This window comes from Lontra canadensis, unplaced genomic scaffold (assembly GCF_010015895.1).
Source record: "Lontra canadensis isolate GAN:19392208 unplaced genomic scaffold, GSC_riverotter_1.0 scaffold227, whole genome shotgun sequence".
NCBI lineage: Eukaryota > Metazoa > Chordata > Mammalia > Carnivora > Mustelidae > Lontra > Lontra canadensis.
The window spans coordinates 219,695-234,189 of NW_022631221.1; the positions used below are offsets into that span (position 1 = coordinate 219,695).

Here is a 14,495-nt window from a genome sequence, read left to right on the forward strand (position 1 = left end):
TGATGCTCAGAGAACAGCTGTTTGATGACAGGAGTCACTTCTGGATTGACGTGTGTCCCCCAAGGGATCCCCTCTAGTCTGAACCCCCAGTTCCCGTGAGTGTGACCTTATTTGGAAATATGGTCTTTGTAGATGTGATCAGGTTAGGATGAGGTCATGCTGGGTTGGGTAGGCTTTGATCCGAATACTGGTGTCCTCATAATGGAGGGACATTTGGACACAGGCACACAGGGAAGACTGAAGGCAGACGCAGGCATTGAAGTGATCTGTGAACCAACCATCAGGCAGGAAAGACTGCTGGCAGCACCAGAAGCAGAGGGAGCCAAGGAAAGATGTCCCCTTCTGGAGCCTTCCGAGGATGAATGACCCCTTGATTTTGAACTTCTATCCTCCGAAACTGTGAGAATAAATTTCTGTTGCTTTAAGCCACCCTGTTCGGGCAGCCCTAGGAGCAGACTTTAAAACCTCCATACAGAGCCCAAGACTCATTGCTCAGAAACTCCGGAGTCGCCTGCCCCCTCCGCTGCCGTGGGAGGCCGCAGCTGTCCCAGGCTCTTCCAGTCCATCTCCCCCCACCCGACGCCGGCCTCCGCCTCCCCGCTCCGACCCTCACAGCACCGCCGCCCCATCCACACTAGATGGCGCCAGCGGACTGAGCCGCGCCCGCTCCCGGCGCACCGAGGGCTGCGGAAGGGACTCTGCAAATCCGAGCCCATCAGACGCCCACCTCCTTTAAGTTCTTTCCAGAGAAAGCGGCTTTTGTTCAGGCACAGAGGAAATCGGATCCTCTCCCCTGCAAACTGTCCTGCCAACCCCAACTCGCCCTTCCCCACGCCCGGCCTCTGAGTTTGAGCGGCCTGTTGAGGGTGAGGCTGGTGGGGCCCCGGGCTGGGAGCCAAGCGTAGGCCCTGCCCGGGATGGGCAGGGCTTTCCTGCCCCAAGTACAGGCCTCGCGATGGTGATTTGGGGCAGGCCGGCCCGGGTGCCCTGGGTGTGAGGACTGCTATCTCAGCACACGGGTGGCTGTGGGAGGGAAGACAGGGTGTCAATCCCCCCTCGGGCTCCCGGGACCCTGCTTTCTCCTCCCGGCTTGACATCTGCAGTGGCTAACGTCCCTCCGGCCCATCAGCTCCTTCTGCTGTCTCCTCCTCTCAGAGAAGCCGTATCTGAGAGCCTGTTTTGACACTTTCCTCTCTCTTTGCCCCTGCGTGTTATCCGTTGCCAAGTACTGAAGAGTTTGCCTCCAATGGATGTTTGAGATTTCTCCATTTATCTCCATTTCTCCTGCCCCGCTCTGGTCCAGGCCACCACACAGCTCACCTGGACAATCCACTTCCTGCTGAGTGTGGTCTGTGAACCAGCAGCATGGGCACCCACCGGGAACATGGAAACGCGGGGTCTCAGGTCCCCACCCCAGGTCTGTGGGATCCTGATCTACATTTTTGTAAGCTGCTGTCATGTGACCCAAGGATTCTTGAGGCTCAGTGCTGACTCATCTCTCTGCACCTGCCCTTACCCTCCTCCATCCATCTACAACAGAGTAAGAAGAACCTTTTAGAGATAACGCCAGATTATTTCAGTTCCTTGAGAAACTCCTTCCATGGCTTCAGTGCTCTTAGGCAATGGACAAGGTCTTGATCATGGCCTAGCAGACTTGCCTAGCCCTGCAGCATGGTCTCACGCCACTCTCCTTCTGGCTCCGAGCCCTGCCTACTACTTCAGAGCTCCTGGCGCCTTGAGCCTTTTACACAGAACCCTCCTTGCCTAGCTCACCCCTATGCATTTTTGCATCTTATGGCTTCCTAAAAGGGAGCTCTTCCTGATCCCACTGACCAGACCAGTTCTCACAGCCAGGAACCGTGTGGATCTGTGCCCCTCTGTATTCCTAGGGCCCAGCACAGACCTTGGCCCACAGTAGGTGCTCAACACACACTGTTAATTACGGATGTGTCAGAGTAGGCCCATGAGTGGGTGAGTGTTTGTGTTTCCAGAAATACTGTGACTCTCCATCCCAGGATTATAAGAGCCAAGCCAGCATCCAGGCCTAGTAAAGCCAGAGGCTGTGTCCCCAAGAGACCAGAACCTCTTTCTGTCCCGCTGACCCCAATTTGTGTTTGCGGCCTCAGTGTTCCAGTTGCTACTGGGAGAAGTAGGAGGGGCTGGGTCACTGCTTACCGGGTTCTGCCCTCAAAGGCAGGCTGTCCTTTCTCCTTCAGCTCCTTTTACAACTTCCTACGGGGGGCAGCTACTTCTATTTTCACCCCAGAAGCCATCCCCTGGCTGTGTTTCCTACCCCCAAACAAGGGTAAGGTACCTTCCCTGGGTCCTGGCCCCTCAGTCCCATATTCCTTGACCTTCTGCACTGGCCCCTGACATGCTTTTTTCAATCAGAGCTTTCCTTCATTTCTCTGGTTCCCCTTTTTCCTCTCCTCACCATAGAGATGTATAGTCTTTTCGACCCTTTTGTCCATTTCTCTTCATACAGTCAAACACAGAGCTCAGAACTTTTCACCTGAATGATCTCCCCAAACACGTGCGCAATCTTCCCATTTCTCCCAGACGGACTCAAGCCCCCTGTGCTCTAACCACCCAAGGCCTGCCCCTCCTCCTCACTCACCAGGATGCCCGCAGTGGTCTCTGGCTTGGCTCTCACTCCAACTTGCTGTCCACTGAGTTCTTTTCTAATGTATTATGTTCGGAGCACAACATTTGGTCTTCAGATCCTTCCAAAGCCCTCACTTGCCTATGGAATCACATTCACATCCCTAGTATGACATTCGAAGTCCTGCTCCTGGGTGGCTCGGTGGGTGAAGCGTCTGCCTTGGGCTCAGGTCCTGGGATCAAGCCCTCTTCAGGCTCCCTGCTCAGTGGGGAGCCTGCTTCTCCCTCTGCCTGCCTCTCCCCCTGCTTGTGCTCTCTCTCTCTCCAGCAAATAAATAAATTAAAAATCTTAAAAGAAAAAGTCCTGCTCCAGCTGGGCGCTGGCGTACCTCCCTCACTGCTTCCCACCCTGGCTGCCTCCATGCTGGACTCCTGTCCCTTGCCTGGAGAAGTCACCGTTGCTGGGGAGAGTCATGGTCAGACCCCCATTTTAGACTGGATGTGCTAGTTTGCTAGGGCTGCCGTAACAAGGTACCACAGACCAGGGGGCTTAAACAACAGATTTGTATTTTTTTTTCCACAGCTCTGGAGGCCAGAAGTCCAGATCGAGAAGCCAGCAGGGACTGTTCCAACAGAGGGTGGCGTCCCAGGGCCTGTCTCCTGGGCTTGTGGACAGCCATCTTCTCCCTGCGTCTTCACATCGCCTTCCCTCTGAACGTGTCTGTGTCCCAATTCCCTATTCTTATAAGGACACCAGGCATTTTGGAATAGGACCCTCCCCAATGACTTTATTTGAACTCACTTTCTTCTTTAAAAACACTACCTCCGAATAGGATTTCCACATATGAATTGTAGGGGAAGACAGTCCAATGCAGAACACCAAAGGTCCCAAGAAGTCATTTTTGTTTTATCAGGGAAAGAAGATGGAAATAACAGGTAATGCGTACTGCTTGTTGTTCTTAAACTTGGCACTGCGGGGAGCTGGGTGTTCCTTTCCAGAAGGCAGATTACTGATTTGGAACAAGAGAAAAGAGATAAATTTGCAAATTTTTTTGTGAATATTCCTTCCGATCCCAGGTAACATACATTTAGCATTTTTAGAAATAATGTATTAAGCAAGTAATGTATTCACTTGCTACAAAGTTCAAAATTACAAAAGGTGTAAAAGATAACCCTTCTTCCAGTGACTCTCTTCACAAGGGTCACCTCTGCTGTGTGGATCAGGACCGACCCTCTGTATGTAGAAAAACATGCGCTTGGACACATTTATTTGTATCACTTTCTTGTACACAAAGATAGCATTCATACACTTCTTCTGCACTTGGCCTTTTCCATACAACAATGTATTGTGTAGATTAGTCCAGAGCTATATTGTTCTCTTTTCTGTATCCGTTTTGTGCTTGGACGTATCATACGTGTTTAACTCCATACTGGTGATTATTTAAGTTTATTTTTTTTTAAATTCTGGCTTTATTAGACACTTGCAGTGGCTAGCTTTACACATAAGATATTTGATATATGAACAAGAATATCTGTAGAAAAAATTCCTGAAATGAGAATTTCTCGGTCAAAGGTGTATTGCAATATATTTAAAAGTAAATAATTTTGTTTACAAACAATCACCAGCTTCGTTTTTTGAACCATTTGGGAGTATGTTGTCCAATCCCCTCCAAAGACTTTAATATGTATTTCCTACAAACAATGACCTTCTCCTACATAACCACAATATAAGCAACAAATCAGGAAATTAACATGGTTGTGTTACCTTCACACCCCATTTCATTTTTGCCAATAGTTCTGATAATACCGTTTGTCCAGTTTAGTGATGCCTTGAATTTCTTTTTATTCATGTCTCTTCTGTGTCCTTCCTTCTGGAACAATTCCTCCGTCTTTCCTTGACTTTCATGCCCCTGACATTTTAAAGATTACAGGCCAATTCTTTCATATCACTCAATTTGGGTTGTCTCATTTTTTTCACATTTGGATTTTCGTTGCATTTCAGTGGGAACATCACGAAAAGGTTGTTGGTTTCTCTCCTTGCATCCCATCAGGCAGTGCGTGATTTTTATTGATTCGCATTTGATTAAAGTCATGTCTCCCAGGCTTCTGTTTATCTGTATGGTCTCATGGCCTCCTGTTTTATTCGACTGATTACAATCCATTACCATCCCTATTTACCTTGATGCTCATGTTGCTCCTGATTTAGTCAGTAAAAGAAACTTCAAGTGGGAGTCTTTTGGGCCTATACTCATCATTCTTTGAACACTTTCTTGCTTTTAGGCCCATCACATGATCTTCCTGCCTTAGCTCCGAATTCAGACATTTGTCCAAGAACCCCTGGTTCCTTTTAGTGGAAAATAGTATTTAAAAGCTAAGATCCGAATTCTAGGTGTGCTCCCAAGCCCTCCGGGGAGAGCTAGGGAATATCTGTGTGTATGTGTACGTGTGAGCATGCAATACACCTCTATTAATTTCTGCATCTGTTTAAGTAGATCGAAAACCAGGAGTGCACACACATACCTACAATTCCAAACTGCTTCTGAAGGGTTGTTTGTTCTGTGGCTCTTTCTGAGGTTGTAACTCTGCCCCTACCGAATGGCTTTAGAACAGACTTGTTCAGCAAGAGAAGGGCCAGGAACTGCACTGTAACTCCATGGTCATTGCCAAATTGCCTTGCAAAGAGAATGTACACTTTATACTCCCACTTGATATTTTTAAACTTTTTCTTCTGCCAGTATAGTATCATAGATGGGAAATGTCATCTCTGATGCTTTAACATGTATTACTTTCATTATAAGATAGCTTGATCATCTTTTTTAAAGATTTTATTTACTTGACAGAGATCCCAAGTAGACAGAGAGGCAGGCAGAGAGAGAGAGGTGGAAGCAGGCTTCCTGCTGAGCAGAGAGCCTGATGCGGGGCTCGATCCCAAGACCCTGGGATCATGACCTGAGCTGAAGTTAGAGGCTTTCACCCACTGAGCCACCCTGATCATTTTTTAATGTTTCTAATGACAAATAGAGGCATTTGACAAGAAAAGAGTGTTGTATTTGGATGCTACTGCTGTTCTTCAATCTCTGTCTTAAAGGAAACAATTCAAAAAACAAAACCAAACAAAATTCAAAAACAAAACAAAACAAAACAAAACCAAAAAAACCACCACCAAACCCAAAAACACTTCTTAATTTTGGTATCGCTACCTGGTTGTTGCTGGCTGAAACTTGTTTGCAAGCAGCCAGTCTCCCTTCCGTTGTCCACCCCAAAGAGCAAGTGAACTGGCCCATGTGCTGGAGACTTGAATCAATCCTGTGATTTCTGAAGACGCCCCCTACTGGCAGGGGCCAGGCGCTGGTGGATTTCGACCAGAAAGTCCCCTCCGTTCAGTGTTCCATTTTTGTGCAGAATAGACTCTGGGACAGCAAGTCTCCAGGCACTTCGTCTGTGGGTGGGCTGAAATTGCTTTCTTGTGATTAAAATAAAGTTTAGTAGAAGAAGAAGAAAAGCATTTCTTATTTTGGTAGCTCTTAAAACCACTATGTATTAGGTTGAAATTGCCCACATCTGACCTTTTTTTATTAACCTGCCAACACGGCAATTTGGGATGATTCATAGTTGTATATGCTGATACTTTTCTCCTACAGGTCTCTATGGCCCAAAAAGTCCTCTTCACACTTCCCATGCCATGGTTCCTTGTTCTCTTACTCCCCTACCTATAGTATTATAAGAAGATCCAGATTTATTTGATGCCAAATAAATAAATGGCACCTTGCTGGGGAAATCTTCGCTCATCCCCTAAGAAATGAACTCTTCCTCCCTCTTCACTACCCAGGCACTGCGCTGGTGCTGTGTTAGACATTCTTTAAATTCTGCCTTAAGTTTTAGGTAGCTGCTTAATCTCTTTCTCCCTAGTAGTCTGCAAACTATTTGAGGTCAAAGACTAAGTCTTATTCCCTTTTGTGCCCTTGAAATCCAATACTAGGCTTTGTATAAAGTGGATCTAGAACTTTAAAAAAAGAAAAAGAAAGAAAGAAAGTTTGTTGAATGAATGAACAAATAAGTGCTTGGAGCAGGAGTGGGGATGGCCTTCCGTCCCATAGTCAGGCTACAGCACGGGAAGTCCCTCTAAGTCTTTGGAACCCAGAGGCTCAAGGGCTTAGGGACCACCCCAGAAGTCAGAGGGGGCTGCATGCTTGGTGTTTGTGTCAAGTCATAGACCTTCCTTCACACACCCCAAATCACCCCAGATGGTCAGCCCTGGCCGGCACAGGCTTCACCTGCGGCTGCCCTTGCTGGGGGCTGCTTACTTGCTCCTCCAGGGAAGCTGTGTGTGGGGAAGCCCATCCTTGCCAAAGCCTCCACAGTGCCGTGCCAAGCTGAGAGTCATCTACTACCCCAGGCTCACGAACAGTTCAAGCTGCCCCACAAGGGGCTGCTCCGGACAATCCTAGGTTATGAAATTTTCTTTTCTGAGGGCACTGGGGCAATCATGGAAAATCTGAAACGCCCAACAGTTGTTCACCCCGTGAGTGGCATGGGATGGGATGGTCCCCAAGCCCTGAGATGTTTCTACCACCCAGGAGCTGACAGGAGTGAACTATCAATGTATCAGTGTATCCATCCATCTATCATGCGTTATTGGATCTAGAGGGGGAAAGCGCAGTTTTGACCTTTCATCTCAAACATGGACATTTTAAACATCCAACTTGCCCAATTTTCAATATGTCTTTTGTTATAAAGAGTAGACAAAACCATACTTCCTCAGAATTCAACTTCAGGAATAATGACACAAGTGTGAATCAAAACAATACCATTTTCTTTCAACTGGCCTATTTTTTAAAAAAATAATTCTCCATGCTGGTGGGGCTGTGGGAATGAGGGTACAATTTGGATTAACTTTCTTGGTGGGAGATTTGAGATACAGCAAAAGCCACTAAAATATGTGTTTCTTTTGATCTAGCATTCCACTTCCAGTCATTTATCCCAAGGAAATAATTTAAAATGCTGTCAAACCCTTGTTTATAAAAATGTAAAAAAAATATATATTTGGCAATCTACAAATCCAAACTACCAAAACCATGCAACTATTAAAAATGATGTAGATTGATGTTCTATGAGATTGTAATGGATTATAAACTTTAAAAAACCCAAATACTGTTTACAAATGATGTTTTAAAAGAGGAGACTATATTTAGGCATAGGAAAAAGACCAACATTACCAGTAGGAGGTGGTATTATGAAAGATTTTAGTTTTCTAAATTTAGTTTTCTAAATTTCCTGAAATGAGTGCGTGTTACTTCGGTGTATTTAACAATATTTTTAAGTGGTCTGAGAAAGACTTCCCTGAGAGATGACTACTTTTGTTGTCTAGGGGTCTAGTCTCCACTTTCCAAACTAGGAGGCAAGGGTCCAGCCACAGGGCGGGGAAATTCCTTTTCTGTCCTCCCCTCCATCCTTCCCCACCTGAGGGGAGCACTTCAAAGCCGGCCCTTCCCCCAGCAATTGCTCCTTCTTCCTCCCCTCATCAGTCTTCAAGAGAAAGGTAACAAGCCCATGGTTGACCCCAAGTTGACAAGGCTGCCTTCCCCATCATTCCTTACCTGATGGGACACGCTTCTGCCTGTTCTCCAGCGAAAAAGAAGACTTACCTCTCGCGGAAATAAGCAGTCTTTCCTTTTTATATACATTTTTCCTTGTGGGGGAGCAACTCCTGCTGCTTTGTGAATTTTCTTATCACGGTCTGAAATGCCTCCTCCCCTACACCGTGCTGGGCACTTCCCATTCTTCAAGATTCAAGATTAGAGTCCTTTGTTCCCCAGTGAATGGTGTGATTTCCCTGCCAGGACACTGGTTTTTCCTGTGCCTGCAGCTCCCTGGTTGGAACAGAGACTGAAAGGCAGAGGGAGGGCGGTGAGGACCTTGGGAGGCAGGCAGCATCTGCGGGGCTGGGAGATGGCACATGGAAGGGAGCATCACTTCCGCAGAACTACCTGGGTTCAAGTTCAATCCCAGCCCCATCTCGGGCAGGTTAATACACCTCTTTATGCCTCGGTTTCATTATAGGTGGTGTTGGAGTGCTGAGTGATACACACACAGGGTGCCAGAGCTCTGCCTGGTACGGGGTGAGTGCCTGGACAGATCTGCCAGTATCACCGCTGACTTTTGAGAAGCTGGTGAAATGCTCTTCCCTTCACCTCCCTGCAGCAAAGGGCAGTGATGTTTGTGTGGACCCGACCTGAGGACTGGGGCTACTAAGTGGGGAGACTTGGCACGGATGCTCCTAAAACGTTTTCCCACCTGATGCTAAGTATTACAAAAACACATCCTGCCCATTAATTACCAACCCAGAGCCAATTCAAGAGTGGCCTGATTTTTTATCCCCAAGTTCCCCATCTTCCCTCTTCTCGCTCCCTTACCACCTGTGGTAGCTGTTCTGATCCAGTCGGCCTCTCCGCCTCCACGTGCTCTGCCCTCTGGTCCTAGGATCTCCCAGTCATTTTCCCTCCCCAGACCATGCCTCCATCTCCCTGTCTCAGAGAAGGGTTGCCGGCTGCTCGCACTGCCTTCCTCCCAAGACCAACAGCTTCTTACGTGGTCTCTGGGTACAGTATTATCCATCCCCCTGACATTCCTCTTAGGAGATGGAGAGCGTGTCCCCCCAGAAAAGGGGAGCTCACTAATCATTGTTTAACACGGTCAGAGCACTTGCCGCCACACAGAAGACAGTCAAATCTCCCCACTCCTCACTCGAAGGTCCTGGGCCACCCCCAGCCTCTGCACCCTTCTCCCCTCAGCCCTGGGCCCCACTCTTTTTCTTCTACCCCCAACCCCGCACCTGCTTTCTGCTGCCTTGGCACCCACAAGCACGTGTGGTGTCCCGCCCCTTAGCCTGGCTGTGTGGCCCTTTCCATCTAAAGGATGTTCCCTGACTGTGCCTGGGCATAGCTTCCCTCATCGCAGAGGCACGCTGTTGGAGCTGCCGGCCTTCCCGCCACAGGTTCCGCGGAGTCCCAGCGCAGCACAGTGGCTGGCACTGAGGACGTCGTCTGAAGAGACATGGAATCTGTTTCCAGCAAGGCCTGTGCTCTCCCTCCCTGAACAGCGCACTCCCTGTCCCGTCTCCTCTTGCTAGGGACCCCTCCCTAGAGCTGGGGCGCCGTCCCATCATGAGCTCTCCCCACATACTCTCTTTTCCATATCAGGTTTCTGCAAAGACTGTCTGGAAGGATCACATCTCTCACAACTGCCTTCATAAGAACCTTTTTTTAATTATTATTTAGAAATGCAGTTATATACATAGAACAATTAAAATTAAATTAAACTTTGTACAAATATTAAAATACTATCTTCACACCCACTGCAATGTACAGGATACCAAAAAATATATATATAAAATAAAATAAAGCAAACCCAAACTGATTGAGTGACATCCTGCACAGTCAATGATGCACGTGTCGTTTGAAACCATTATATAGGAGTACCATTCTGCAAAGGATTCCATAGTGGTGTGATAAGAAGCCAGGGCAGGGTGTGGTGGGCTGCCATGCAACCCGCGTCCATCTCTCCTCCTGCCTGGCAATCTGAGTGCTTGGCCCCTACATGCCCTCCAGCTAGCTCTGCTGCCCGACAGAAGCCTCAACCTGGAGATTTGCATTCAAAAATTTGATTAGGTTTTCAACTGGAGACTGAGAGGAGCTGCTTCCCAGCAAAGCTGAGCCTGCTGCCTTTCCCTGTCCAGGGAACCAGCTACTCTACCACTCGGTCCATGCTTCTGCCAAGCAAAATCTCTTCCAGCCCCTCCGTGGGCACCGGTAATGACTGGCCTTCTGCTGAGAGCCAGGGACCCCAGCAGCACCCCCGAGAGAAGCCCCCAGCATCACTGTCCTCAGCAAGCACATCTGGAATTAAGTTATAAAGCCTGTGTACCACTTCCCTTCTGGGTCCTTTATTCTCTGTGAGGAGGAAAGAAAGGCAAGGATGTAGAAGTGTTTGCAGCATATCCCATTCTCTATGTGACAATGTTCCCTGCGAGTGGAAGAGACACTGCTGTGTGGCGAGCTGGTGCTTTGAGAGCTCAGGCAAAACTAGGAGGGGAGAGGCTGAGTGCCTGTGGATCCCTATGCCAGCACTAAAGAAGCAGGAAAAGTCTACCTTTGTCTTGCCAACAGGCTTCTCCACAGAACTTGAAAGCTGCGGGGAAAGGGGAGAGGAGGAGGAGGAGGAGGAAAGGATGAATGGGGAAGACAACATGAGCTTAAGTTCTATTTGCAAATGGAGTGTTAGTAGAATGCACATTGAAATGCCTTGCAAAGCCAAAAGAACTTGCAAAGTAGCTAGGACTCAGCCCATTTCACAGTTCACACCAGTGAAACAGGAACACAGCACACAAAATTCAGAAACGGCAAAACAGAGAGCCTATCTACTAAACTAAGGCATTGAAAGGGACGGAAATCTTAAGTGATTTTCACCACATACTGGCCCTTGAAAGTCGCTGGCCTGTGACAGCAAGTCACTAGGATATAAAACCTGCACTGAGTCAGCTCATGTGTGCAAAAAGACACGTTTAGTCCTTTGGTGTGGGCCATTCTCCTGGACAAGCCCTTTGCTGGACTCCCCTAGATGTGAGCCCTGGAAAGCCAGGCCCCGGGCAGTTTCTCCCACCCACTCTAGGCTCTTTTGGCAGCCTCCGCACTAACAGCCTGCCACCTGCCACCACCCTTGTTTTTCCGCCAGGCTCCACTTTGAGGCAGCAGTGGAATCCCTAATCCACAAAGCCTGGAAGCCCTAGAAACATCAGCACCTGGCTGACGGCTGAGCAACTGCTTCAGAGAAGAGCAAGATGAATGCGAGGCCTGGGCAAAGCCAATGGTGTGGGGGGTGTGTGGATGGACAGTGCTTACACGAACTTCCCATTTATCCAGACTTTCTTTCCTACCAGGCGGGCAAGTCCGGGCTTGTGATCCCCAGGATGGTGTTAATGGCGGCCGAGGCGGAAAGGCGGCTTTCCTTCCCCACGCCCCGCGCCCCGCAAGGGCTGAGCTGGTCACCCATGTGGCTGAACAAACCCAAAACAAACAGCACAATCTCTTAGGCAAGAAAACCCAGAGTAATGATATAAAAACGGGTAAGAGCTTCCATTTTAAAAAATATTCTAGACCATTATTCTGGCTGTGAGCCCAACAGTGAGACTTTGGATCCCTCCACCATTCGTCCCTGCTTTCTTTTCTGGAGGAAGACAAGGGCACCCCTGTGGGTAAAGGAGAGCCCATGTGTGATGAGGCAACTAGGGTCCGTAGGGACCCCACGCTCCAGATGGGCCCCGTGCCAGCCCCCGCTGGCAGGCACGTCTCCGGAAACGGCCTCTTTGGAGGCCAAGGACAGGCCCCCGGTCTTCTGCAGGTCCCTCAGAGGCCTGCGTCCCAGCACCCCTGCCAACCTGCTCCAGATGGAACCACGCCGGCCAGGGCTTTACACACAGCACGTGAAGGCTCCTGGGTGGGGAAGGGGAGAGACGCGGGGGTGCCCGCAGGCCCAGCAGGCACTGCCCTTACCCTGAGCGAAGGAAGACTACAGTGGTGCCAGGAGGCTGGGAACGAGCGGGTAGTAAAGTGCGTGTGAGAGGGATGCAGGAGGCCGAGAGGAGGCCGTTCCCCTCATTTTTGTGGCCGCTCACGCCTGGAGCTACCCTGTTCTGTCAGGTACTGAAAATACAGGGGTTCTTTATTGTTTTCACCACCCCAAACAGAGCGGCTCGGGGACGAGCGGAGGTGCAGGCGGGGTCAGCGACAAGTGTTTCAGCCCCAGCGCTTCAAACACCGAACAGAAGCAAGCCCTCCTCCACGCCACATCTTCTGCAGACGGCAGCAGCTGGCTGAGCTCTGCCACCCTGGCCTTGGTCAGCATCCACAGGCGGCCGAGCGCGAGGCCCCCGGCAGAAGCATCAGGGAGCACGGAGCCCACCCCCTTCGGCGGCAGAGCCCTGGGGCCAGGCTGCCTGGCAAGCTTTCACCCACCGCAGAGCAGCAAGGCGGGGTGTCTAGAACAGTCAGCCCCTCTCCAGGTGCACGGGGAGAGCGGGGAGTCATCCATTAGCTGTGACACGTGGAAGGGTGGGAGGGGAAACACGACTAGGAAAAGCAGCGGTGCAGCAAGCAGCAGCACGCTTCCTGGGCACAGTTACTAAGGCACGTGACTGTGGTGACGAGGACCCTCAGGCCTGGGGCAGAGCTGCCTGCAGCTGCCTGGAGACTCGGTCTGTGCCTCTCAGGCTTCCTTCGTCACCACGAACCCAGAACGGGGCAACTGCCCCCAATGCCAGTGGCCATGCGGGCATTCCGCAACACCTCAGCAACTCTCCCGTCCCAGCGATGATTCACGCAGGCCCCTGTGGGAAGCGAGGAGGCAGAGACTGCCAAGGATCCAACCCAGGAGGCAGCAGGTCACTTCCCCTTACACTCCAGTGAAACAGAGAAAACCAAGGCCAGGAAGGCCGATGCTGGAAGTAGGAAGTGAGGACTTGCATATTAGGAAGACGCTCATTCTCAGCCACCTTCCTTCCCTCCCTCAGCATCTTCTCCATGCTTCTTGGAAACTCAGCACGGCCAGGATCCAGCACCTCTGAGCTGGACGGCTGGGTGCTGGGAGAGCTTTGGCATGATTTTCCATATCCTCCATCCTCAGCCAAAGAAATGTGCCACCAGTTATCAACCAAGGGCAGGCCAGGGACCCACATTCTCGCCCTAATCAGAGCCACATTTGGATCTGCTCCTGCTAAGGGCAGCGGCGCCAGGCCACCCCCAGGCCTGGCACCCTGTGCGGCAGAGGGCAGCAGTGCAGCCACTGAGGCTTGCAGGAAAGCAACCAGCCTGCATGACAGGGGGACTGGAGGGGTCGGGGGTGGGGGAAGGCACAAGTAAACACAGCGGCTCTCAGGCCCGCGCGGGCTGGTGGGGTCTGCCGCCAAAGAGCTGGCTGCGGGGGATCCGGAGGGCTCAGGGAGAGGAAGAGTTCTGTCCAGCACATTCAAATATGTCCCCGACACAGATGGGAAGGCCGGGCTAGGCAAAATGCCAGCTTCTCCAGCTGTCCAGCAGGCAGATGGCGAGAATCTTCCTTGAGTTTCCAGCAAGGTGGGCGTGGAGGCCCTCAGAGATACAGAGATACACAGATACACAGGTGGCGGCTCAGGTATCCGGGTAGGGTGGCTGGAGTACAGGGTGCTCAAACCCACAGGGAGAGGGACGAAGGGCAGAGAGGACCGTCGCAGAGAGGAGAGGCCCATGGCAGCGCTCATGCTTCTTTCAACAGTGGGATATCTGCAGGAAGAAAGATTGGAAAGCACAGGAGTTACCGCCCTGGGGCTCTCGGCGGCACACCTGACTTCAGGGTCTCCATGCAGGCCTGGTCTGAAGACATAAAAAGCTTCACTCAGGGGCGTCTGAGTGGCTCTGACAGTTAAACGTCTCCCAACTCTTGATTTCTGCTCAGGTCATGATCTCAGAGTCAGGAGACTGAGCCCCACTGGGACTCTGCACTCAATGGCAAGTCTGCTGCTTTCCCTCTCCCTCTCTCTTCCTCTGCCTCTCCCCCCACTCATGTTTTCTCTCTCTCCCTAAAATAAATTTAAAAATTTAAGGAAAAAAAAGCCTCATGCATACCCTTCCAACAACTCTAAACCCCTCGCCCTTTCTCCAGGCCTTCCTTGTTCATCTCTCCCTCTACACCTGCTTGACAAAATCTGAATATTCAGTCCCCTCTGGTCTCCCCACCTTGGACCTCCTCTCTGCCTTGACTCTGCTGGTCTAGTTGCTTCTCTTTTTATCCTTAATCTCACCCTATGAGGCTGCAGACCCCTTCTCAGGTCCCACCTCCTCCTTCAGGCCACCCACCAGCTGTGT

General features: G+C 50.3%; 1 protein-coding gene across 4 annotated transcripts in view; it reads right to left on the reverse strand.

Moving 5' to 3' along the window:
- Nucleotides 1-13,394: 13,394 nt before the first annotated feature.
- Nucleotides 13,395-14,495, reverse strand: part of SUSD6 (sushi domain containing 6) — an 89,886-nt gene continuing 88,785 nt past the window's right edge. For all 4 annotated transcript variants that reach the window (XM_032849404.1, XM_032849405.1, XM_032849406.1 and 1 more), the window contains one exon: nucleotides 13,395-13,913. In XM_032849404.1, the coding sequence (XP_032705295.1) occupies nucleotides 13,888-13,913 (26 nt within the window). In that variant the 3' untranslated portion in view covers nucleotides 13,395-13,887. The remainder of the gene's footprint in view (nucleotides 13,914-14,495) is intronic.